This window comes from Chaetodon auriga, chromosome 24 (assembly GCF_051107435.1).
Source record: "Chaetodon auriga isolate fChaAug3 chromosome 24, fChaAug3.hap1, whole genome shotgun sequence".
NCBI classification, from domain to species: Eukaryota; Metazoa; Chordata; class Actinopteri; order Chaetodontiformes; family Chaetodontidae; genus Chaetodon; species Chaetodon auriga.
The window spans coordinates 6,601,900-6,629,466 of NC_135097.1; the positions used below are offsets into that span (position 1 = coordinate 6,601,900).

General features: G+C 43.7%; 1 protein-coding gene across 1 annotated transcript in view; it reads left to right on the top strand.

The window, feature by feature from the left end:
* The first annotated feature begins 423 nt into the window (after positions 1-423).
* rbpjb (recombination signal binding protein for immunoglobulin kappa J region b) overlaps positions 424-27,567 on the top strand; it is a 46,652-nt gene continuing 19,508 nt past the window's right edge. Inside the window, exon 1 of the mRNA XM_076724918.1 lies at positions 424-553. Coding sequence (XP_076581033.1) covers positions 534-553 — 20 coding nt within the window. The 5' untranslated portion in view covers positions 424-533. The remainder of the gene's footprint in view (positions 554-27,567) is intronic.

A 27,567-nucleotide genomic window follows, 5' to 3' on the forward strand; every position in this document is an offset into this window, starting at 1 on the left:
TATTATTAAATAAAAATTATATTTAGGCTGTAATTACATGCAGCTGTTGCTGCTGAATGCTGCAGAGACACCATCAGGAGACAGGATGCATACTACAAAATCTGTGTGAGCCTGGGAAAACCGAGGATTTCCTCGCCAGGGTTTATTTCCCCAAACCAATCGGTGCTGTAATTTATTACCCGGTAAACACGTGGGAATAGTATTTCAGCGTCACAAGATAAACAACTACTCCGCTTCACGCATATCTCGCGATAGGGGACGCTCCCTCTATGCTCGCCTATTGTGAGAGTTTTCCAAACCTCGCGTGATCTTCGAAGTTTCCCACGCCTGTTGTTGTGGCGTCTGCCCTGTTCGCTCACTCTCTCTCTCTGCCCGCCGCCTCCCCTTTTCTCTGTCTTCCTCACCCACCCCCTTTCTCTCCGTCTCCCTCGTCCCTACACCTCCAGTCTGCTTCTGTTGTCTCGGCGGATTGTTGGGCTGTGGGAGAGAAAGGATATCGCGAGTATTGGAGTTTTGGTGAGAGTTTGTGGAAGATGGCGCCTGTTGTGACAGGGTGAGTCTGAGATTCGGGGCTGGTGGTGGGGAGCGGAGTTGAAGAGAATACAAGTTATTACTATGTAATAGCTTAATGTTAATCTATGTGTTGTAGCCTGGGCACACTGCAGTGTTTTGGCTACTGTTTTATTCGTCAGAAGTCATTTCTTTGTCTCAGTGTGTTTGCGTGCGAGTGTTTTTTTTTCTTTGACCAGTTAACGTTACTTGCCTGAGCTGACTGTTGCTGCGGTGTTTTGTGAGCTAGCCCCAGCTAAGCGATACTTCACCCTCGGTGGTCTTTTTTTTCCCAGACAACGGCGAGCTGTTAGCTAGTAGGCTAGCCAGCGAGCTAAACACAAGCAGCGAGGCATGGTTTTGAAAAGAATTTAACGCTGGTATGGCGTCTCCTTTTCTCCGAATTAAAGCAATTGTACAAATCCTGGTCCTGCTTGTGTTTTCGAAATGTGCTCAGCGTTTAGCCGGGCAGCACGTTTACGAATTGTATTCACGACTTCACACAGCTAGCTGTCCGATAATGGACGTTAGCTAGCGATATCTGACTGAAACACGTTGCGGCTTTGTGAGCAAGGCATCCTTTATGGCAGTGTTTTTAAGTGTTGACTGCATTTGTTGACGCCGTGAGATAGTTTTCGCTATGCTGTGAATATTTAAGCTTAGAGCTGGCACACATAGTTGAATAGCGTGTACTTTTATGACTTCAGCACCCTTAAAGCAGACGGCAGTGCTGGGAAATAGTATTTACTTGTTACTTAAGACCGCGATCTGCATGTATACTCTGTCAGCAGATTTCTAATGAAACCCCCATCCAAACACTGGTTATCCATAGACGTGGAGTGCATCTTAGGACAAAATTCAGCGATAAACACCCGCAGCCATGTGTACTTAACCCTATCAGGACTGAAAAAATGAGCCAAGTCTTTCAGTTTGCCTTGTGAGCATTTGATTTAGTTTCTCATTTGCAGTCTGCTGATGATAAAAGTGACGTTTTCTGAAATCATTTCCCCCCCAACGAGCTCTGAATATTGGATAACCAGCTCCTTAAAAACCAAGTCTTGAAATGCCTCTTTTCTGTGGCGAATTTAAAGTTTTTATCTCTGAGATGGATACATTTTCCAAAATTGAAAGAGTTCATTAGGCTTAGTGCGCGTTCAGTAATTGCTACTGGATAATACATCCGTGATAAGTATGTCAGCCAAGGCTTTTAATGGGAAAATCGGCTTTGTTAACATTTTCAAACTGCCCATTGAATTGATGGTTAGAGGATGTCGAGGATATATTTCTTAGTAAAGCAGAGCAGTGCTGCCTTGTTTAGTCTGCCATTTCATCCTCAGTAATATGACCATATTATTCAACATAAATAGGCTGTAGTCTGGACCTGCTTGTGCTCCAGTGGGCCGACTGCATTCTGTGCTTTCGTCAGTCTGTTGTGTAAACCCAGATTAAAATTATTTGCCTTCACATTAGCTAGACACAAACCCCTTTTTTTTTTTCTTTTAATTTTTTGCACTCTTGAGGCTATAATCCCCACAGACAGCTCAGTGGGTGACAGACATTTGCAGGGCTTGCTGGAGGTGTGTGTATGTTGGTAGGAGAAGGGGAGGTGGGCCGGGGGTGGTGGTTTTGCTGTGCATGTTCATTTGGGGCTTTCCAGCAGACCTGAACTGATTTCAGTTGAGGAGGGGGTTGTAGGGGGAGTCGGCAGAGGGAGGGAGGGAGCGAGCTAGAGGGCAGGCGGGTCAGGTCTGGGTGGCTGGCCACCTGTCCAGATGATATCTCCAGATCCATGTGTGTTTGGCTGTGTGTTTTTCTGCAAGTGGGGGAGAAGGAGTGGGGAGGTCATTGTCTGAGAGGAAGATGGGGAGGGTGTGTGCATGGGCGAGAGAGGTTTAACAGAAAATTAAAGTGCCATAAGGGGTCTCTTTAGGCGATGGCAGACCATGTTCACAGTAACGGTTGGAGGCATCACAGAGTCTGACCGTGTACTGTTTGAATTCTTCTGGTTTTACACAGGGAGGGGCTCCACAGCCATGGGCTTGTTAGTGGCATTATAACTACATTGTAATAGTGTTACAGAGAAGCTGTGGTTGTATGTTTCTGTCTGAATTAAAACTTGTAGCTTCTACTGGATTTACTGTCACTAAAGTTTACTAGTGTTTTGCTGTAGCCCTGGTTTTGGTCAGCGTTGTACTTCTAAATATATTTGCATTGCGTTTCTGTTTGATGTAGTTTGCCTCCTGGAAATCTTATTGATCAACAAACAACAGAAGATCATTACGTGTGTGTTTTGTGTCTGAACCAACCACCATTCTCACTGTGGTGTTTTATACTGGATGTGCATGGATGTAGGTGACAGTTACTAATTAATCTGACAGTTCATAATAAAATTTTATGAAGCACTGTGTCTTAGTGTAGAGAAAGCTTCTTTCAATGTAGAACTCCTGTAGTTGCTGAAGGGCTCAAAGTTTGTAGCATGGACAAAATCTACGGTGTGTGTCAAGAAACAAAAACTCGGTCCATGTGTACTTTAAAGGTGACTCAGGAGAGATTTCAGCTTGCTTCTTTGCAGAGAACGACATCAGTGGTTAGATTTAATTCATTTTCATTTACCGTTGATTTCAATGGCAGATATTGAAGTCGTCTGTACTGATTTGTCCTTGCAATGTCTTGTATACCTTAGATCACATGAGGGCTATAATTTTAAGCCAAACATGCACCACAGAGTTAAAATGCACAGTGAGTAGATGTTTCTTTTTATATTGATGCAGATTTTGGAGCCACACCTTATGCACTGAATAGTGAAAATGTTCAGAACTATTGCTGAGTGAAATAGATGAGATTGGGGCTGCAATTATTACTTTCATAACTGATTCACCTGACCTGATTTTTGAGTTAAATGACTACTGATTATCATAAGAAAAATCACAATTTCCCCAAGCCCTAGGTGATATATTGAAACCAAAAGTACAAAATCTCCTGATCTTCCTTTTAAAATGATGTGACAGAGAAAAGCAGAAAATATTAAAATTTCAGATATGGTACTAGAAAATGTTTGGCATTTTTGCTTGAAATAGGCCTCAAATTATTCATTAGTTATCAGAATATAGTTTTCTGTCAACTGGCCTTTCAGTTCTAGATAACAACTGTTGTAATACTCTTGTGTGTTGTGCAAATGTGCAAGTGAAACCCCAAATGTTCCTGTCCTGGTGTAGCCTGGCCTTACTGAGAACACTATAGGTTACCACAATAACACAAAGTTTTTTTTGGCACAAAACCTCCTGATCGCCTCCCTTCATGTATGTTAGAGGCAAACAAAACAAAACAAATGAAAAAAAAAAGACGGCGTTGCTTTCGTAATCTTTCGTCCTCTCTGCCAGAGAAACCGATGAACTGATAGCTGAAAGAGCAGCAGTGTTCACCTGGGATGATAAAAGCATGAATCACTTATTTCAACACTGCTCTGCCTTTGCTGTGCCCCTGGGGGACGGGATTCCATTTAGCTACACCCCCCCCCAATCCCTTTGCCAAAAATAAAAAAAAAGAACGATAGCGTCTTTAAGGCCAAAAGCCAAACGTCTGTGCTGCTGTAATGATACCACCGAGCTTTTCTTTGAGGCCCAAACCTTGTGTTCTTGTTTTTGTTAGCATGGGTAAATGAGTGTGTGTTTGGAGCTCTGCGGCTGTGTTGAAGTGATCAAGTGAGTGTGTGTATGGAAGTGTATCTCGACATAAAAGTTGATCTGTGTGTTTGTGTGTGTGCGCGTGTACGTGTGTGTGCGTGCACGTGCATCCATTCCCCGGGGTCCTCTCCTCTTCCCTGCTTCCCTTTATGAAAGGAGAGGTTCAGAGAGAGCAGCAGATGTCGAAGCGCTGACCTTTATGGTGGCAAAGGCTTGGGCTAGAGTTAAAAGGCACCCCGCCCCCCCACCCCTCAAAGCAGCAGCCCCATGTCCACCCACATACACACACACACACACACACACACACACTCTGCTACCTAAGCTGCAGCATTGATGGATAGGTTAACGATGGAGATGATACAAGCTACCTGATCTGTGCGTCACCTCAGTATCCTGCAGCCTCCAAAGCTTTCCTATATCCACCCAGAGCTGTGAAAATCTTCAAAGTGTGTGGTGTGTGTGAGGGGGGTATACGCCAGGGGGGAGCTGTACAGAAGTCGCAAGCAAAGCACCAAAGCAAATGCGCTACGGCCAGACATCTTTAGGGGGATTTATTCTCATGCTTACAGTAGCCTATTGTTTTGGAAGTTCATGCATATCCATTACCTCACATGATTGAGATATCCCCTGAAGCCTATAGTTTCATTCAGGGTTCAGATTCAACTTGTTTGCTTGAGTGATGATGGGCCTCTTAAAGCACCACACGCCCAAGTTGACTCAGTGTCTTCACTCTCTTGTTTCCCTTTTCAGCCTGTTTGTGTCTGTCTGTCCCAGAGGAACAACCACATGAGACACCCAAGGGGATAGAAATGCACATTTTTGCGTAATTTGCCTTGGATCGCCGCCAGCTTGGCACTCCCCGTTTTCGGTCCTCAGCCACGTGTTATAGTGTGCACAAACCAGATAAAACATCATAGTATGTCCCTGTACTTCTACTTCCCTCTTGCTTATTCATAGCAAGTGGTTCCCTTTGTAGAGGATGAGTTTGAGTGACATTTTTGAGGGGCTTGCATTACCTAATTTCTCCAAGCCCAGGGCCTGCTTAAGGGTTGGGATATCTCATACAAAAGCCACGACAAGGGGGCATTTATTTACTTGTGCAAGACTTGAAATCCATTGGTCTGAGCTCATACTCTTTTCTCCGGGTCTTCCAAAAAATCTTGCTGCTGTTTGCTTCGGCAAGGATGGGACGGAACATTCTGATGTAAATCTAAAGCCAGTGTGGTTTTGAAAACAGCCCTGGCGTCATGTTTGATAGAGGCCCAAGTCCTCTTGGTGTTGTTGTTGGCATCGGCTTCGCTGCTTAGCTAAGACAGGAGAGACAGAAAGCTAACATGAGGCAAATGCGACAGGCGGTGGAAGTACGTAACTATCCGCTGACTCTTGTTTTGGAGCGTCTCGTCGTCTTCTCTTGCATTCACTTTCCCCTTCCAAGAGAGCTTCCTCAGCCCCAGCGTTCGCCTTTCCCTGCCCCTGTTCCTTTTCTGTTTGTAGCGATTACAGCTTCGCCAAGGGAATGGTGGTTTCTACTGTGTCAGCAGTTTTTGTCCCCGCTGTCCCTCCACATTCAGGATGTTTCATTCAGAAAACACGAACCGATTCCCCCTGTCTGACTCCTGTTTGCTTTCATTCAGCTTCAGTGAGCAAACTCTTACCTACTTCCTATGTTGGGGCAGCTGAAATTGAGAGGAAAAAATATGAACACCATTGACACTTGTGTGTTTGCTCCTCCGCCTATTTTGTTTTTCTTCATGGTCATTTCTTTTCTCCTTAGGGATGACAGAAGGAGGTCTGTGTTTTGAAGTTGTCTTTTAATAGAGGACTTATGCCAGGCCTCAGATATAGTGTATAAGACTAGAATATGCTGCTCAAAGCTTCCAGGACAATTCACCAGAGAGCCGGGCTTAGAGAGAAAAGCTTTATTTTCTTATTCTATTGGCCCAAATAGTTGCTTTGTTATTCTCAGCTGTGGTAGTGAGGGCTCAGAAGCATTGTTCAAGGGTCTAGCTGCTGTCAGAACGATCTGTCTGTTCTCCGACAGCCACAGTGGGCTGGTTTTTCATCCCTTCAGAGGAAGGTTACAAATATACACAGGATCTCCCGTGTTGGGAAAGCCCCTGATGAAGCCACCTCCCACAGCTGTAAGCAACTGCCACTATTACTGTATTAGATAAGAAAGGGAGTGGCAAGCAGCAAGCCAGTGTGTAGTAAACCTTCCTGAAAGAAATGTTGTAGCCTTGGGGCTATTAGTGGCATCATATAAAGTCTGCTGATAGCCACAGAGCAATACCTCGCTCCCATCCTCTTTAGGTAAATGGCTCGTAACTGATGAAAACATTGCTTTGCTGCTGATTGATCCTCGCAAGCCGTTGGATTGACATTTTTACAGAGCTATCATAATAACTTTGCTAGGACTAAGCGCATCAGTGCAGGTATAGCAGTGAGACAGAGTTATTAGGGAGACCTTGTCAAATGGATTTCACACCAGGCAGATTTTGAGTAAGATTTATCTTTTCATGCGAGCATTTGGCTTGTTTTGGAGCAAAGTTGTACCATTCTGCCCCAAGTCTTGCATGCACGGATGCATTCAGCATGCATCTGTGCATGTCTTCAAACCCAAACGGCATATTCCAGCCCATGATTTCTGCAAGCCAGCCTCCAGGGACACCACTGCTGGCATTTGCCCAGGCAAGCGATGGCAGCCCTGGGGAGACAAGCAGCCTACATCACCCCTCTGCAGGAGGGAAGCACTGAGAAAGAGTGAGAAGGGCACAAAACGGAGTTATCAAGTGTCAGGAAAATATTCAAGGAAAAGAACAAAGAGAGAGAGAGAGAGAGAGAGGGGTTGGGATTCCAGGAAAGGCACACTGTTATCTCCAAATGTTTCTTTGCATTGTCTGGTTGTTTAACTAAGGCTGCCGGAGAGTTTTACAGAAGAATCCGCCTGGTGGCATTCCTGTGGCTGTTGACGTCAGGAGGTTTTGGCCTTTGCTTAGAATCACAATGAAGTAATAGACATGTGTGTCATTTTGTGGAACAGTCTATTGATTGTGGTCGAGGAAACAATGCTTTTTTTTCTGGAAGAGAGGGGCTGTTCATGTTGCGGCTGATCATCTTGCACTTGTGGCTGCAGTTTGATGTTCTCTACCGTTACCATCATTTTGGAAGCACGGCTGAAGAATGTACGTGAGGTTTCACATGAGCTCATGGAAGGAAACTAACTTGTTGGTTTATCCTAAAAAGCCACCAGCAAAGTTTCTCTATTTATCACCCTACTGGATTTATTAGAATTGGACCTCAAATATTCTAACCTCAACCCCAACCCGCCAAAGTGTCTGCTGGACAAACGCATCCGACTTTGCCGTAATTAACCAACATTCAACTGGTGTTTATTATTCACCTCGCTGCATGAGAACTGAACATAATCCGCTTTTGCTTTATTTTAAAGCACTCTAATTTCAAGACAAATTTGTGTGTGTGCGCGTGCGGTTAAGGCTCAGGAAACCATCTCGTCTCACATCTCGTTAATGACAGTGTAGACAGTTTTGGAAAGATGACATGTTTTGAAGAGGAACAAGCAGCAGGAACAACAGACCTCTTCCCTATCACGACATCAGCACTGAAACCAGACGGCAGCCCTGAGCTAACAGAGTCGCTGCTAAACTGCACATGCACACACAAGCGCGCTGCAGTCTCTGCATTTGGTTTAGTTTGCTGAGGATCATCTCACAGCATGTGGGCTAAAGGTCATCTCTCTCCCTCCCTCTCTCTCTCTCTCTCTCTCTCTCTCTCTCTCTCTCTCTCTCTCCCCCTCTCTCTCTCCCCCTCTCTCTCTCTCTGTGCCAGGAATTCTATTTTTTTCTCTTGTTGTAGTGCAGTCGGTCCTTTGGGTGGTTTTGAGGCAAGGGCAGGGCAAGCCAGTGGTTAGTTTGCCTGAGCTGATAGATGTCCAGAGAGACTGTGTCTCATTTTCAACAGTCCCATTTTACAATTAAGGCATGTGCACTGGAAAGATGCAGTCACATTGTTGTAGAGCTGAACCGACAGGTAATTTAATCAATTAGTCAGTTGGTGGGAAATTACTCAGCAGCTATGTTGATAATCGATTGTTTATTTGAGTTGTTTTTCTGATTGCATCTCCTCCAATTGTGAGGATTTACCACTTTTCTCTGTCTTAAATCATTGCATCTCATTATCTTCTGGTTTATTGGTTGGATAAAAAATGTTGTGTATAAATTATACCAATCGACGGCAAAAATTCCCACGCTGGTTTTCTCGCATGTGTTTCGGTTTTGGGCCGTTTGAAGTCACGACAGACATTTCTCACCTTTATGTGACATTTTAGAGAACAAGCAATCCATTAATTGAGAAAATGATTGCCAGAATCATCAGTAATGAACATAATTGTTTTTTGCTGCATTGTTGGCTTCAGTATTGATATTCAGTCTATTTTTGTATAACCAAGCATGTGCAGATATGGAGCGTTTATGTTACCGTTTCCTTGGCAAAATCTCTCTATCTGTGGTTACTGTAAATCCTGTGGTGTTACTGGATGCATGAGGGGTGCAGATTGAGTCTGAGATGCTTCAGCAAAGTGACATAGCCACAGGACAACCCCACTGGTTATATTATGAAAATTCTCACTTTGTAAACTCAAAAAACTTCTTCAGTATTGATGTGGCTGCGTGATATGAAGCACCTGGTGCTCAGGTTGTCACTGGCTTCACTGAGGAGTGTTCACACTTTTGGGTTGTTTTAGTTTTGGTTAATCAAGACAAAACTAGAGGAACTGTGCAGTGTGACCGACACCAGGGGAAAATAAATGAGGCTGAAATTCAGTAAAGAGGCAAGAGGGTGCCATAGTAAGAAGACCACCTCTCAACAAGGAGAGCTGTGACGACAAGCCTCTGCCCTGCTGAAACACCGAAGTCCCACCAGCCCAAGTGCTGCTTGCTGTGCTCTGAGCTTGGTGGAATAAAGGGAAAGATAACTTCTTCATGATGTTTACAACTATCAGAATCCTATTAACCACATCAGTTTAGAGTCCAAACAAATTCAATTATCCTAAGACAAAAAACAGGAACATCCCTACTTTAAAGAAGCTGGAACCAGTCCGTGATAATGACATGTTCAGAGCCCCCGGTTGAAGTCTGTGTGGACCAGGAAGAAGGTTTAAGTTCAGGCTAGGCTACAGCAGGTCAACTGAGTTCCTTTTAATTTCTTGTAAATGGTTTCTTTATATTTTAATTTGATTGTCTAATTCTGTAGTTGCAATCGTACATATTTGCATGTTCGGGCATAATGGTCTCAGTGTTTTAGTGCCTTCCGCTGCCATAGAGGAAAAAACCCATCTGCTTGGCGTTGACGTAAAAAGTCACCGTGTGGTCGGCGTCTCTGTTCCTCTTCTCTCCTTGTCTTTATAAATGCATTATCTGTAAGTTTGTTCCATATGTTGAATGTTACTGTGATCACGTTGTTTTTAAATGCTCTTAAACAGGCTATGTCTCGCTATCACTCTGAGATAGACTGTGTTGGAAGTTTTACGACCCTGTCCTTCAAAATGACGGACTACGTGGAAGTCATAACACAACCTATGGTCTGCACAGAAGCTAAAAGCATTGAGTTTGATCCTTGTAGCAGTGTGGTCATCAGGTCCTTTACCAGAAGCACTACCTGCTTCGTCATTGATGGCTGTGCTGCACAAGAGCACGAGCTACAGCGGTGCCGCTGCGGTCGAACTCGACGACTCACAGTCCTTCCCCCTGGGATCCCTCTCGTTCCAGCAGTGAGTCATCAGCTCAGCAACGAGTGAGAAGGGGGGAAAGGGGAGCGGGAAGGGCGGTTCATTCAGGGTTCAAGGCTCCCTCGCCTCGTCCCCTCTCTTCTCTTTCCTGACAGTTTCCCCCAAGCACATCTCAACCCCAAACCCCAGCCGTTCGATGTGGCTCTTTGGCTACAGTCACACTTGTCACCTCAGTGCAGGTTTTTTTTTTGATCATGAATGTCTAATTTTGTGAGATCACAGTGCTGCGTGTCTTCGCACTCGGCCTGAAAATTTCTGCTCTGCGTCTCCCGTGGCTGTGTTTACTTAAAACAGCCCACATGACTTTGTCTTCCCATCTTTTTACATCGCTAATGTGAGCGTGCAGACTTGCAGTCGGCGAGCTGTTGGGGACTTCAGGAGGTTTGTCTTTTCCACCAGGTACTTTTACTTGATCTAAGTACTATTTTGGTTGAATTGTGACCAGATTATGTACACTTTCAGTCCAATTCAGATTTTGTTTGTGTGTGCAGACATGTTTTAGCTGCACCCTGACATGATTGGACAGTAAAACTCATGCTGAATTTATTATAATCTCAAAAGAGAGATTACGCAAGTGTAGCAGCCTTTTTCAAAACCAAAGATCTGCGCAGGGATTGTGCTTTCTACACAGTGGCATCAATAGTTCTACTTTTATTAAATACTAAATCAGAACAGGACATGCAAAGATGTTGATTACCTGTGGGTAAAGAGAGAAATTTATTTGGTATCTGAAGAGCTTCCTTTGCTGTCTGTCTCTGTAACCTGTCTGAGGTGTGACAGTGCAGTGCTGCACAACACTTGTGTTTTCTCTATCGTCTGTCTGCCTGAGCAGAGAACAACAAGCCCTCTCTGGATCTCAATTCTGAAGATACACCTCCAGCAAACCTTTCTAGCTTTACCAGTTCAATTTCCCCGTTCACGGCCCAGAGCTCGAGCTGTATCAGACCCAGGTGATGTGATTTAACCTTTGCGTTCAGTAATACAATGTTCTCTCGCGACTTTCTGAAATTGAGGCAAATCTGTTCAGTGATGACCTCTTTTGTAGATCCGCCGCAACTGGTCAGACGTGTCGGACTATTTCGATTTAGGACACATGTTATCTGAGGACCGGCTGGAGCCAGGTGGCAGGCAGTATAGAGAAAACAGAGGCAGAGCTGCGGGATTCACAAAGGAGACTTCATTAAAGATAGAACAAGCATCAAGGGAGTGTGTGTGTGTGTGTGTGTGTGTGTGTGTGTGTGTGTGTGTGTGTGTGTCTGCAGGTTGGCTCCACAGCACACGCTGGAAATTTCATTATTTTGTGTTCGGGACATATTGAATGTGCACGAGTAATGGAGTATGTACTTGCTCAGTGTGTTCCAGCCCCTGCGCCAGATTACACTCATTAATGTGTACAGTTGGTGTGCAAGCGAGTGTACGTCTAGATGTCTTATTGATTGTGTGCCAGGCCAAGACGAGTTTTAAAAAGTCTGTCCAGAGAGCTCCATATGGAGCATTGATGTTGGGGAGTGCGGTCAAGAGGGAGAGAGATGGAGGGAAGGAAAATGGAGGGAGGGAGGGAGGGAGAGAGAGACAGAACGAGGAGGCCTTTTCTTTGGCTTTTCTGCCTCTGTCATTAAGCTCTCCCATGTCAAAGACAGATGGAGCTGGTGCCCTGTGTGTATGTGTGCGTATTTGTGTATGGAGGCACTTGCAAGTGCAGACTGATGTGACCCACCCAACTACACACACACACACACACACACACACACACACCATTGAGCCCTGCCCTTGATTCTGCCTCCAGCGGGGCGTCTCAGGGCAGCTACCAGACCTCTGCCATCTGCAGTCAGTCAGCCTTGAGGGTCAGACAGCTCATCAGTAGTCCGTTAACTCAGTCAACTAAGTTCTCTCTGTATCTGCTTCTGTCTGCTCATGCAACATTAAACATTTATTTTTTATAAAAGATCATTTTAAAGGCCCTTTGTGATTCAGATCACATCATCCTTCGTTTCTTTTGTTTCATCCTGCCCTCCTCTCGTTGCAGTTTTTGGGTTGGCAACCAGAGCGGATTAATGTGAGGGAAATGTTGAAAGTAGAAAGTCTTCATACACGCTGCCTCATTTTGAGTCATTTTCGCTCAGTGGTCTGCCACGCCCACCTCCAAACAAAGAAATTTGATGAAGGGCCAAGCAAGGTCATGTGTCACGATAGTACAGATGGATTTAACTTCCAGATTTGCTGTAGATTAGATTAAAAATACATACTCATCAGGGCTGGGCCTGTGGCTCGCAGTAATCGACCACTGAGCTCTCTGCCATCATAACATCATGATTTAAAAGCCCCCCTCTCCCCTTGCCACCAAGCACACCCTGCCACACACACACACACACACACACACACACACACACACGACCACACACAGACAGGGTCCAAAATGAACATCTGCCATTGGTCGAATGCAGGTAGATTTTTCTGCTGGACGAGTAAAATCTAGTTACTGAAAGTGCTATAAAAGCTAGTGCAAGTAAAAAGCCATTAAGAGTAATTTATCAAAACATTTAGCGCCTTAGAACTGATGAATATGTATTTTTAGGAGTATCAGCCAGAGAGCACAAAAATGAAGGATGGGTTTATTCTAATTACTATAGTCGCTATTAATGCCTGATTTACTAAAGGAAAAATGACTTATTTAAATCACCCACTGAAACCCCAACCAGTGATATCATTGGCCATTGCCATGCTGCACGGTGGACATCGTCAGATGCCCATTTGATAGACATCATAAACTCGTGACTGCTCAGACCCAGTACTGTCACACAGGTGCTATCTTTGACTGAGCAGGAAAAACTCAGAGAGCATGCAAATGGTAGTGTCCAAAAGAAAGGGACACGTAGCCACAATCAGGCAGTGTGCCTTTATTTCTCTTTCATGTGGACAGTATTTGGCCCGTCTGTGCATTAGAAACGCCGCTTTTACTTCATATTCATGCAGTTTTTGTGAGAAATTCAACCTGCACATTGGTCTTTAACCTCCTCTGTTTCTTTGCATCCTTATCCCCTCCCTTTCCTTATGCATCTGTGGATGCTCCACAGTATATTTGTAGTGACTCTGCCCTCCCCACTCCCAGCTGGCTGCTGCGATTGTTGGCATGCACTGTGGCACATGCCAGGCAGCGGTGCCAAGCACAGAGCGAGCCTCCAGCTCGAGCCACGTCTCTCTGTTGTCTTGGTCCCTGTCTAGGAGACTTTCTGTCCACTCCTCTTCCTCCTCTTTACGTCTGTCTCATTGTCCCTCTTGCCTCCACTCCCTCTTTGAATCACTGATCCAGGGTTGACTTAGGGTACGGGTTTAGTGCCCAAACTTGGCCGCCTTCGCTGCGACAGTTTTCCCCCCCCCCAATGATTAAATATGTGCTTGAAGGATGTGTGCGTAATACCCTTGCTGCAGGCCACACACAGCATGCCACGGTGCTGCCGAGGAAGTGAGGGTATGCGTTAAAGGAAAAGGCTGGTGTTTATGCTTGGTGCGTGTTATAGGTCCATAACAGTGTGCGTTGCAGCTGTGACATCAGTATGCAGGTATTTTTTTTTCAACTGGCTGCCAGGGCGAATGTAGCCAGCGGGCTCAGATTTCCAAATTTCTCTCACTTAGTCTCCTCCACACAAACACATTCACTTGCTTGGTGAGACATGTTATTTCCACCCATTTCTCTCTGTCCGGTCTTGAAGGTTTTGAACACACGTCATACACAGGTAACTGTAACAAGGGGCGCAGTGTCTCAATCTCAGCCTGTTCTTGTCTTTCAAGTAGTGCTGAGTTTTGGCAGGGCTTCACTAAGTAAAGCTTGCGGGCATGAGTTGGAACTCCTCAGACGTCTGCTATAAGCCCGATAACAGGTTAGCCTGGCAATTCCAGCCCATAATTTTGCTTTATTGTGTCTGGCGAATATCAATAAACTTGTTGACAGGCGTCAATTTGTGTAGACTGTACAATAGGTGGCTGTCACCTTCCTCCTTCTCCCACACATCAACATTAATGCCTCCTGCACCTGACAGGATAAATGCGCCGCTTGCTCGACTGCTACCCTTGTTTATGAAAAATAATCCATGCAGCTGCAGATTCATGCTGTGTTTCTGGGAGATATTTTTATCACCGACTTTGAATAATTGTTCTTGACTTCCAAGAGGCAATGTCACCTGAACGCTAGTGGCACAGCACGCCGATCGGGCCTCACTTGCGTGGTATTAACATGTGATGTTGTTATATCAGCGTACGTTATTTGAATAATCTTATCCACTGATCTGTCGCTGACTCCTCTTGGTCTCTTTCGCGTATCTCGCAGAAGTTAAAAGTTGAAGTTATGTCTTCAAATTTGCTCGATTTGTCCTGGCTTCACCTGTCACGGTACTGTCTGGGTCACGTGATTGCCTCCCAGTGGGTGTTGCTACCGAACAGGTGAGGCCACACCCGTGCTGTTTGCTGTTCAAGCCCTGTTGAAGACTGACAGTGTTCGAAGCATGTTTTATTAGCCAGGCCACTAAAATACAGGGTTTTTAACATTTCTTTCCTTGGTTGTTACCTTTTGGATTGCCTTCTTGTTGTCAGATTTGTCGTTTGTCATTATGTACTTTCAAGGCCGTAATCAATCAGCGGGTAACATCCTAATTACAAAAACCTTCATTTCCGGCTATGCTTCTGCACAGCCCAACACCTGCTTGCTGCCTCGACTTCCTGCCTATGTTTATATCACATTTTATCTTGCGCACCTTTGGCATAGCTCAGCTGTTTTATTTCACCTTTACAACCACTGATAATACATTTGTAGGCAAGTTGCTCAACAAGTGATTGAAGACACCAAATGAATTTGCCATTGAAAATAAGTTTTCACCAGTAAACTCTGTATAAGCACCTTGTTTTCAGCTATGGTTAGAGCAGGGTTGGTGTATTTGGTGTCACTGAAGACGGCCTGTGGCTATGGAGGCCACTGGAAGCTGCGAGGGAGCATGGTGTTGATAATGAGGTGTACAGCCACTCCGAGGAGTTGTGATATCTGCTATCAGCCCTCGGGCAGGGAAACCAGACACCTTTTTATAGGCCTAATCCCTCTTCCCATCCCTCCTCTTTCCCTCTCACTGTTGTTTGTGTGCACTGTCCTGGAGCTCTCTATGTGTGTATGTGTGTGTATGTGTAAATGCAAATCCATAGACGCAGCCTGATATGCGGTCTCGCATTCGCACAGGGCCTGCATCAGAGTGCAGTTGACCCACCCTGATGGGCAAGTTTGACAGATGTGTGAAGAAAGGTGTAATTGTGTGCAGATTGAAGCTTACACTCAACAAATTTAACACTTACAGTTATGGAAATACATTTAAAGCAAAAAAAATATAGAATTTGAGCAGCATATATAGTGAAATCTTCTGTATAACCCCCTTTACATTGCACTGAAAATGTGTTTTAACACCATAATAACTTGTGTTTTTTTTGATCATTGTAACACCTAAATCATAACAAGTGCTTCCCTTTGACAGAGCAAGCAGATGGAGCTGCGTCCATCTGCTTACCACCTCGTACACGTTTGAATTACTGCTACATCAAAACTAAATAAATCAAGGTTCGGTAATTGTTGTGGCACCACAGTTGCCTTAGTTGGAGCTCAGAATGTTTGCAGTTACTTTCTGTGAGTCAGATCAAGTGGAAAAAGACTAAGATCAGTAGTAGTATAATCTGTTTCAGGCCACATCTACATGCATGAACACACTGTCTGCCAGTTGACCTCAGAGGTCACAGCCTAACCCTTGACCTCGAGCATATGAATGATGGCGTCTGGCGTCTGCGGGTTGTGTTTTGGTCCCCTGGGAAGCACTAGGCCCACAAAAGATAGATATGTGTGTTTCTCTGTGTGTTTTCTATCAGAAATGTAGACAAAACATAAAAGTGCTCAGCCAAATGTGTCATGTAGTATCATTTTCACGGTGATTTAACAAGACGTTTTCTTTGAAAATGATCGCATTTTTGGAGGGAAAATCGTCTTTTGAAGCAAATGTTTCTGAATTTACATATTTGAGGACAAGATCATAACTGTTTTGCTGTTACTTTACAGGGAAAATGGCAACTTTTTGCTTCTTGTTAACCCAGTGTGATGCATTGATCGTCATCAAGCTCTGACTAGCATTTCCTTTCATCTCTCATATATTTTGTAATCTAACAGGCAGAGCATATACTGTCGCTGCTGGGGCACAAAAGCATTTCGCAAACAGTTTTTCAGCATTACCAACACCCACGGTGTTCAGTAGAAGTCACACATTCTTGAGCAACACAGAAAAGCCCAGTCACTGCACGTTGGTTTGCTAAAGAGCCTCCAGCAAAAAATTTAAATGTCACCTGTTGCTGATTAATAAGGTTCTAGTGTGACCCATCAATCTTGCCTTGAAGAACAATCATTTTATTCCACTTCACACACTCCTTACATTCATATAGAGTGAACCTGAGGTAAGAACAAGATCTCCAGATACAGTATGTGTCAACTCATGTTGCAGTCAGAGGGGTAATGATTGTGCCTTTTTGTCAACTTTGCTCCCAAAAGTTGCCTCTAGTTTCTATGCTTAAGTTGTCAGTGGCTACGTTTACATGCACAGTAACATTTCACTATTATTCCAGATATGACAGTATTCTGAATTTCATATGCTTCATATAAACAGTATATTCCAGTTGGATTTTCTGGACCATTCTTTGAATATGTACACAGCGCATTCAGAACATCTGTCTTAATTGGGGTTTTTACTGCAGCTTGCAGCAGTTTGCTTCTTTCCTGTTTATGGTCAGCTTCTGTGCAATGCCAAGCCAACAATTTGCAAGGCTGGGCTAGAGACGCATGCACAAAAGGAGAGCCCAAATTTCTTGGTCGTAAGGAGAAACACACCTATTTTTAACATTACGTTCTCGGCTCATCTGTCGCGGATGAGCTGATTAGATTTTGGTGGTCAAAGGTCAAAGTCACTGTGACTTGACTGGTAGGCGGAGGCGTAGGTTGGTTAGACGAGTGAATGAGGGAGGTGTTGTTTTTTAATCTTGATATGCATGGCTGCATGAAAATGGCACATTATTGGAATATTTATTTTCATTAGCCATGGCTTGTTCCTACTGAGCTGTATTGCCGTTTTCAGAATATTTTGTGCATGTACACACAGTCACAGTTTCAGTGTTTCATGGGAAATGTCCCATGAAGAGGATGGTTTTGTATCGCGCTTAGTGTATTTTTTTTTAGAGATGTGTTCAGGGATTTACGCTGTTGCAGCACCAACATTCGACAGCTCTATAGCATTGCAGATTTCCAGTTAGAGGTGACACACGCCTCCCCCTATATATAAAGAGATTGGGGTATCTATTGAGGGGCTATTGGGCATATGACAGCAAGAAATTTGATCCCTCATTTCTTTTGTTTTTGGTGGAGTTTGTGACGGTGGCTCAGAGCTCAACACAACCAAATACTGAAAATGCTGCTAGTGACACAGACGGCAGCTGAAAGTTCATATTCCAACTCCACTGATGGATAACTGACTGCAGTAACTTCATGAGTCACAAACTGTGGCTATAAGCATGCCTCAGCCACGTGCGTCACTTTTTAGTGTCCCCTAGAAACAGTTTCCATTGTTGTCTGTGCCACATGCGGCATTTCTTTACTCGGTTATGTTTTTTGTGTTTGCAGCACATTTGTACAGTTATTACTAAAACACAAATACTAATGAAATAGGGGTAATTAAACTTACTTGACCTGCAGAATATTTCCTTTCAAAGGTGATACTGACTGCTGAAGTTAAACTGGTCATATTGTAGCATCCCTACGATGCACATTAGCACAAAAAAGTTTGTGAGACAGAAAACGTAACTTCTCCTTTTGATCTATCAGAGGTGTATCGGCTACATGCCTGAGCAACAGAGCACAAACTGTATGTGTGGTTGTGCACTTTTGCATAAGTGCGTGTCTTTTCAGAAGTCTGGCACGCAGTGCTGAGGACATGTCAGGGTGTGTATTTCAGTCTCTTCTGAGCCTTCGGGGCGTTGATGTGTGTTTTTTCCTCAGCACTGTTTGGACTGTCAGTCACAGCTGTCAAACACATCCCCGTATGAACGGCAGGCTGGGTTCACACTCTCTCAATCAGCCCCCTGTTGCGTGTGCGTGTGTTGACGTGTGTTAACGCGTGTTTGTGTGTTAGCATGTGGAGGTGGGTGGTCGATGCTCTATTCATAGCAACTGCCATCCCTCTCTGTCACTAATACCTCATATGTCACACGACCTGTCAAAGAACGACGAGAGAAGTCCTGACTTTTCCCTACATGCTCCATCCAGAGGTTAATTTTATTCTCTCGCTATTTGCTCAATGTGTTTGTGCTGTGCAGATGTGCTTGCATTGTGTATTTAACTGGAAGAGACTCTCAAAAGCGATTTACCAAAAAAGATTTGGCTTAGAGCTGCATTTAGTGTTAATTCGTTTTTCTCCCATGGCATGATGGGCTAAACAAAAATCATATTTTAATCTGAGGAGTCACATTCTCAGTTAAACTTTCACTCATAAAATATCAAGATTGTGAGCTGATCAACTTAATAGTTTTGAACTTGGACCTTCAGTGTTGGGATAAAGTAGCTTGTGGAAAATGCAGTGCACCAAATCGACAAGGGTGCTGCTGTTATTTCAGCGCGTCAGATACATGTTTAATCAAAACTGTGAGCCTTCTGCAGCATCATTTGCAAAAACAATGAATTCAGTTCTGCCTTCTCATTTTCAGGTGGTAGTTTAAGTGTGTGCAGCAGTGTTTTTAAGGTAAACCTGAGGAAGGATGCACCAGTCTGACACTGATATCTGACCCAATACCTTGATCAGGTGTCAGTGACGATTTGACTGATCTATTCAATTAAATTCTATGTGCATATTTTACGTCGTGCGTCCGCCTTGTGCTAGTACTTTGATGCAGCTTGGGTCAAGCAATGTAACCTTGCTAGTGGTTAAAAAATTATAAACAAGCACAAAAAGACAGTTACCAACATGAACCACCATTTTCTGAACAGACACATTACAAACACTAACAAAAAGTAACGTTCGCATTTTGGAACATAAACAGCAAATACAGTCGAGCATGCCGATTGCATGATGGGAAATTCGGGCCATCGCAATGCAGTGCAAGGTGCATCCCAACTATCTCCCCCGTGCATTTCTTACAGTTGTTGTCAGATGTGTTTTTACCCCCCCTCTTGCGGGCTGGTGATGATGCAGTGTGTCTGGTGTAACTGTATCGAGTTATATAAAAGAGCCAAACAGCATCACACTGCTACACTAACACCAAGGCAGCAGGGAGCTGGTAGCCAAGAATGCTAAAGCTATATTGCCAAAGTATTCTGGAGCGTCGGTGTTTATTTTGGGGGGCTATAACAGTTTCAGACTGGACTGAACATTGTGGATGTTCCCACCAGAAGGAACATCTTGGATTTGTGCTGTGGTGACATTACTGATGCATTTTGGACCTGTTGATACCCACCGCTTTATTGGTCAAGTATGTGTGCACATACAAGGAATTTGACTCCAGTTTAAACAATGATCCCAGTCTCTTCCACACAGCGAGGCATACAGCTTAATAATTAAACACTGGTATCGGTTCGGTACTCGGTTTTGGTAGATATCCATATTCAGGTGACAGGTTTGGTTTGGACTGTATTGGTGTATCCCTAAATATGAGGGAATATATCAGATTGGACTTGAAAACAAGATCAGGACATCCCTGATGGTTGATTTTAGTCATTTCCCAGTTGGTGCCTGTCAGGTAAAACTTTTAAGCAACAAAATGAAAGTAGTTTTACACATTTGATGAACAGTAAATATGTGCCAGTGTGCATAGCTGAACTGTTATTACCTCATAACAGTAGAACAAACTAAAATGAGCTCTTGTTGTCTTTTTAAACATTGACCTGAGTGACACGAGCTGTCGTCCGCTCGCCTGAATATTTATTGTTGTCCGTGTTTATGTTTTTGACAGCGCTGACAGGTTGTGACACTTAGCCCATTTTCCATCTGTATGAATTCAGTTGTGAGGTAAAGCCTTTATCTGTCTGCGCAGTAGCTGTGGTTGACATTTTACTGGCCACCGCTAACATGTACAACCACTGGCCAAAACCTTCAGATCGAATCAAGATTTGTGACTGCGAAAAGGAGAATGCTTCTTAATCCTGATAAACTGCAGATAGAAATCTTCCCCCGTTTCACTGCAAAAACTTCCCCTCTGATTTCTAGATGACTGGATATCTGCGTCTGTCGGCCGGCTTCAGGTCGGACGTTTTTTTTTTTTTTTTGTCTTCTAAGAGACGCTAACTGTGACTTGAGTGTTTGCAGTTGCTTGTGTGTTCTGTGAAAGAGGCCTGGGGGGAGGTTTGGCACGGAGTTTCACTCTATCTTCCACTCGTATCTGCTGTTGGTTAGAGGTGTTGGGTTTTAATAAGCTACCACAAAAATATGGTCTGTCACCCTCTGGCTGACTGCTCTTGTGTTGAGCTTCTGAGAAATTAAAGTGTCACTCTGATGTCAGTGTCTGCATATTTGTGGACATCTGTGTGTGTGTGTGTACTCCGAAGCAGCCAAAATCATAGAAAATGTATTTTTGGAATCAAGGTGGCAGAATTAATAGTATAGAGTTTCCAGTATTGCCAGTGTCATTTGTGTGAATGTTATTTTGGGAATTGCTGATATTCCAATCTTATTTTTGGACAAGTAAAAATGTCCTAAACGACAATATTCAGTTTCAGTCTGAACATTTGAACGCCGACATGCTTCAATAACATTACAAACATTTTATTTTTCCCTCAGAACATTGTTGTTGGCAGGACGGGTGAGCTTTTATCAATTTTCCCATGGCTCTCAGGCTGCAGTTCTGTTCCAAACAGCACGGAGAACAATGCGGTTGATGAACGAAATCCGTCACTGCCAAAGAGGAGCTGACAGTCTTGGTTTGCAAAGTTGCATCAGAATGGAAATCTCAGGCTGCAAACTTTTACGCCATGAAGGATGTTCCCTTCACCGTCTCCGATTAATGTGTGCGTTCAGGCAAACAAACAGGTGACATGACAGGAGTGAGTGTGTGTTACTTCCACGTTCTACTTCTCTGGTTTTTCTGTGTCTAAAAACTTTCAACCAATGGCGAGCGCTCTCTGTAGTTCGGTTCGGCTCCTCATTCTGTCACTCACGAGCCAGTCAAGCCAGCAGATGAAGCAAAGCAAGGTGCTTCTGCCAGCTCGAGTCCATAGGATCAAATGGAAGAGAAACGCTGATTTCAGACAGTTGCTGTGTAAAATCGTCTCTTTTTTCCGAGTTAGATTTAGTCTGCATTTGCTTTGAGAGAACAGCAGGAAATATGACAGATAAAACATGTTAATGTTGTTCTACACACAACTGTTGCAAGATAGGCTGGAGTGTATGAACTTGGGTTCATATCTGGCTTTTTTTTTACTTATGTGCTCATATATGGGCTCTTTGAGTTAAGATATCCATGATGATTACATAAAACTAAGTAATTATTATTTTAAAACGATGTCAAAATGGTTACTGATAATCTTTAGAGCGTTTTTTTGTCTGTTGAATACTTTCCATTTTTCCTCAAACAAATGAGCTGGTGCCAGATTTTATCCCACAGATTTGAAACCAGGGCTGCAACTCACAAGAGCTTTCATTATCGATTCATACGCCGACTGTTTTCTCATATAATCAGTTGTTTTGTTCAAAAAAGAAAATAATGAAAACCAAAATGAGATTTAAAATGTTTGTTTTGTTGAATCGACAGTGCAGAACCAAAAGGTATTTGTTTAAATATCACGTCAAGAGACACACGAAAGCACGCTGGAACCAGCAAATATGGAGAAAACGACTACAACAATTATCAGAGTAGTTGCAGATTATGGGCTAATTGTCGCAGCTCTGTTTGAAACCAGAATTGTTTGCAAAACTGCCCCCAGAGGTCTTTAATTTTTCTGACTGTGGTGTTTTTGTGTGCCTCAGCTTTCCTTGTCCTGGCTCAGTTGGTAGTTTGCATCATGGGGACGCTGTCCTGCTTTTGATATTTACAAAACTTCAGAACAACCGGAGGCCCGAGTGCAAGTATTTTGCACTGATGGACACGAGCACCACACAACAGGCATTATGAGCACACCTCAGTGAGCCAACAATGACATCACTCTCACTTCCCAGCGAGAGCCCCCACTCAGGACATCCTCTTCCACTGCTCACATCTACTGTAAATGGAACAACAGTTTCTCATCACATACCACTTCACTGGCCTTGGCACACTTACCCATGAGTAGCCATGCCAGGGTAAGCTACCAGCAGCAGTTTAATGGGCCTATCGGGTTCCTAATAGGATATTGCCAAAGTAAAAAGGCCCCATTTCAGGGTCCATAAACAGACCTGGAAGGGATAAGAACAGTATGGGAAATGAGTTTAGTAGTTTACAAGACTTGAAAAGCAGAGAGACTCAGCAGAGGTTTTGGATTAGTGCAGAAGGCGCTGGTTGTGTGTGTGTGTGTGTGTGTGTGTGTGTGTGTGTGTGTGTGTGTGTGTGTGTGTGTGTATTTGCAGTGTATTTCTACAACTAAAATACTTTCTGGTGTTGATATTAATGCCACTTCTGTGTCAGTTGGAAGCGATGATGTTGACCTAGAAATATTTACTAGCAATGCAGTCATTTTGCTCAGGACTCTTTCCAAGCTGTGTTTTAACAAGGCTACCAATATCCTGCGTTTGTGTTGTTGAAGTTTAACCTGCAAAATAGACACCCTTAACTTTGAAGTGATTGCTTCCTCGTGTTCTTTTTTTGGAGGAGTTTAGTGGCAGAAGTGCAGCCAGTTCAACAGTTTCACATCACATACTTCTGAAACACATTTGAAATAGTGTCGAATGAAGAAGCTTCTAGTTGTTTTGCATTGTGCTTGTTTATTTTAAGCGTTTACTCGACATGTGTAAGGTGACTTTAGAGAGCACGTAAGCTCATGAGCTGTTAAGGGGACTGCTTAAAAGTTAATGCTTTGCCTCTTGGCTTTCCTTTCCTCTTTAGTACAAAACCACATTGAAATAAACATGAAATAAAACTACATCAGTTTGCTCTGTATTCCCATCTTTCTGTCTATCTTTCCTTCCTCCCCTTGAAATCAATCAGTCGTGAGCTTAATGCACATGTGTGTTAATACCCTCCTGCTGGAAGAACCCCTCTCGCCGTCCGTGTCCCATTGCAGTGAATCCTATCCTGTCGCTTGATTTGTCACCACTGCAGTTTGGCCGCAGTGTTCGTCAGCTTCATTGTATCCTGCGGAATCAGTGATAGTAAGCAGGAGGTGAGGAGGGGGAGGAGGGAAGGGAGAGCGGCGATAACGGATGGAGAGCAAATCAGATGAAACCCCTCTTTTAACAGAGCTTCCTTTTCCTCCATTGACCTCTGGAGTGTCTGTTTGCACGTTAGAGGCAAAGAAATAGTTTTAGCAGTCACACTTGCATGCGTTTGGTGCTGCAGCACACGTCACGGCATCATACGGAACGGGAAAAGATGAGGCAAATTTTCGCCATGTGAGCGCTGATTTAATAACTACTAATTGCACTTTTGCAGAGATGGAGCCCTCACCGCTCACAAAATAGGATTAAAATGAGGAAACAAAGTTAAGCAAAATTCTAGAACGTAGAAATATGAATCAATAAAGTGCCGGAAAACATGAAAAACAATTAGAAAGTGTTACAAAATGATATAGAAATACACAAGTGAGTGTCTCGCTTTCATGCACTCGTTTCATCTTTGTGTTAGCCTTCAGGCTTTGAGTCATGTTGATATTGAATGACGGTCTGAGCCTTTGTGCAACTTAAGACAACTAAGCCAAAGTACACGAAGTCAGAATTTTGTAATTGAACTTCTTGACCTTTGACCATCATGCGCGCCATTTCAGAGTCAAGTCTACCCTGAAGAACCTGCAGATGCAACAGCCGCTGCGCCTCTCTTTTCTATTTGCAACTCTACCCTTTGCGGTTTCCTGCGCTCGGTCTGCATTGTCTTGGTGGTGTTTGTCTCCAGTGAGTGTGTTAAAGTGTACTCGTGGAGGTGATACGAAGCCGTGGTTTTTCACAGAACTTGCAAACCCAACAACTTAACACATCTGACCACCTTTGTGTCTCTTTTTAGACATCCCTTCTTCACAGTAAAACCAGCGTTACTGTCCAGAGTAGTTTCATATAATCCCACTAAAGTGCTTGAAGATGGGAGAGATTAAGGGCTTGAATTTTGATGCATGCATACTGTGAATATACATAACATCCATTATTTATCTTAATGACTTTTCTAACGATGGGTCTTTCAAAACATTTAAAAAATATTGCACTTGATTCATGTTTTTTTGCACCCTTTGTCTCCCAGTTTCACCTTCCTCTTCTCTCAGCACATCCACCTCCAAACCCCTGCACTTCACCTCTGCGTCGATCCTTTTCTCCCTCTTTCCACGACGCTCCTTCTTCTGGCCTCGCCTTTAATCTCACCCCTCACTTTTTTCCCCGCAGTATCCTTTTCTCCATCGCTCCTTGTTTGCAGTGGAAGGGGTGAGGTTTGAAGGGGGGGTGGGGGGGGGGGGGGCGAGGAGGGGAGGGGGAAGAGGAGAGAGCCGTCTGGAATCCATTAGCCAGTTGAGGCATCAGTGTTTCGCTGTGGGAACCTTATTGATTGCCCTCCTTTGTAATTATTCCACCTCCACTCCCTCCTCCTGGCTCTTGCACCAATCATGCTTTCAGTTTCTCTCGCTTTCTCCGGCCCTTTATCCCCTCTTTGCCTCTTTTCCCTTGCTTTTTTTTTTTTTTTTTTTGGTTGCTATTTTCATCCCTGCACTTGTGTTTGCATGCAACTTTTCTCAATTTCACACCGTGCCTTCGCACCAAAAACCCCTAACCGACTGAGTGACACAAACTGTGTTTATTGATGGCATGTAAGATGTGTATTGACACACTTATCAGCAGCATGCACCACTACCACATCCTACACAAGGAGAAAATCTGACTCACTCGCACTCTGTGTCCCTCTTGTAGACACATGCACACACACACACACCCTCCATACAGTCACCTCCACGTGCTGCGTTCATGTACATCCTCTTTATTCCAGCGGAGCGCCTCAGCTGGTAGATGTTAAGGGGCGTGTTGTGTATGTTTTTGTTAGAACGGTTTGAAACACCTTACCTCTGGAACGTGGTGCCTTGCCTTGATTTGATTCAGAGCTGCGGCGCTCGCTCGATTCATCGCTCTTCATGTGTTTTTTTTTAAAGGAAAACAAACATCTGTTGTGTCCTGCACCTCAAATGAGAGGATTGGATGTTTTTGTAAGTCATATGTGATGTTAACTGATCACCTCTCACTGTGGAAAAAGTGCAGTTTTTCAGGGCATTTTCCACTATGTTCTGCCATTTTATAGACAAAACTATTAATAGACCAATTGAAAATGAAAGTTTAGTTGCAATTCCTCTAATTCTTCTTCTTCTTCTGATTGTTGGTGCCATGATTCATTTCAGAACTGATCCTCGACTCAGTAAATGGAAAACAGGGCTCATTCACTCACATTTGTAGCTCACAAATGAAACATAACTGACTGAGTGAAGCTACCTGGTCTTGAAGAAGATGACGTATGCAGGAGTACACAGCTTTTTGAAGTCTAATTCACTGACCGGTGAATTTTCCAGAAGTAAACAACATGGGCCGATCTTCAGGCTCTGGTTTCTCATTTGTGTATCGATGACGCTGGCTGCAGGCTGTAACCTGGCTGGCGTGTCAATAACTGACACGCTGCCAAAGTTTTCCAGGTTGAACTCGCACTTTTGAATCCAGCGCCGGCACGTGTCAAGACACAGGCTGTAATTTGACTGTATGAAACTAATAAGACTGTAATTATTTGGCTCGTAGGACACACTGAACCGAGGGCCTTGTGCTGAATGACAGTTAGTGACGAATGTGTGCAGCGTGAACACCCCGAGGTTGAACGAAACCCTGTGCAAAGGAAGTAGATTTTTCTACTCTGGTTTTACTTTTCACTCTTCTTCTCTCTTTTGTTGCTGCCAGTAGCTCGGCCTCGTACTTTGAGGCCGTCGTCCCTAAGTGGTTTTTAATACCATTTCTTTTGGTGTGTGTGTTAAAAGTTATACTTAAGCTAATTTACATATTAATGAAACAAAGAAATCAAGTGGTTTAAAATTCAGTTATGTTCTGAGGGAAAAACTGGAGAAAAAACAGTTTAGATTTGTTAAAATAAATTCTGATCTGCAGTCACATATTCAAAAAATGTTTCTGCCTGTCTGACCAGTGACACCGGTGCTTCGGTCCTGCTTTTCTGTCCATTTTTTCTGTCTGTGCCAGCGACAGCCATGGCTGGAGGCGCCATGTTTTCGGGTTGTCCATGGGGACATATATCCAAATGTCGTGAACGTGACTTTCTCAGGAACGCCTTGAGGAAATGTCTTCACATTTGCTACACTCACTTGAACTCGAGGATAAACTGATTATAATTTGGTGGTTTAAGGTCAAAGGTCACTGTGACCTCACAAAACACCCTTAACTCTTACTCTAATTATGACAACATTTCACACAAATGTCTCATGATAAAATGAAGTGATGGCATTTTACACCCAAAAGGTCAAAGGTCAACACTTTTCTGGCCATTATTCAACACCATCACTCAGGAACAGAAGGGCAGACTGTGACCATATTTGGTCAGATACTGAATTGTTGAACAGCATGTTTCTGACTCACAAAAAAATACATTTAATACCTTTTATTAAAGTCTTTCAGAGTCTTTGTTACATGTGTGAGACTGAATAGACACTGGTGTAAAGTGCGACTTGGCTGGCTGGCGCAGGCATACAACCGCAAGGCAGTAATTCTAGGTATTGCCTTGTGATGCTGTTTTCATGTTGTCTTGATCTGTTATTACTCAGGAAAAGGCTCAAAGAGCGTGGGCCAGACCATATTGCTTGTAACAGGTCGCAGACGTCACTGTTTTACCAATAAAAAAAAGAAGCTGACCAGAAAATAGTCATCCTCAGCTGTGATATGCTGCAGGTTTCTGGCCTTTTTCTTTACGTGTGTTCGCATTGGTTTCCTTTTACATGCAATGACTAATTTTTCAGTTATGACTCAGACACACGTTGCCGATGTCGAGGTGAATTTAAGGACAGTCTTTGCAGAGAGTGAAGGTATTTGATGCTGACATGAATGAAATGATGGTAATCAAGATGTGAAGCTTAGAAAGGGCCAGAGAGAAGCCATCACGTAAATGTAAAAAAAATGAGCTGCTACATGTGTCATCTTCCCGGTTTCGGCGTCAGATGACATGAATCACCCCTCGCTTTAGATTTTCAAGAGCATCGGGGGGCTCGGTGCAGCTGTGCAACCCGCCGCATTGCAAACACTGACTGTCAAACAGGTTGATTTGAAATACTTCGCGGAAAGTTGAACTGCGTTTCCTGTGTGTCATGTGGGGCGGTGGTACACGGTTTCCATCCAG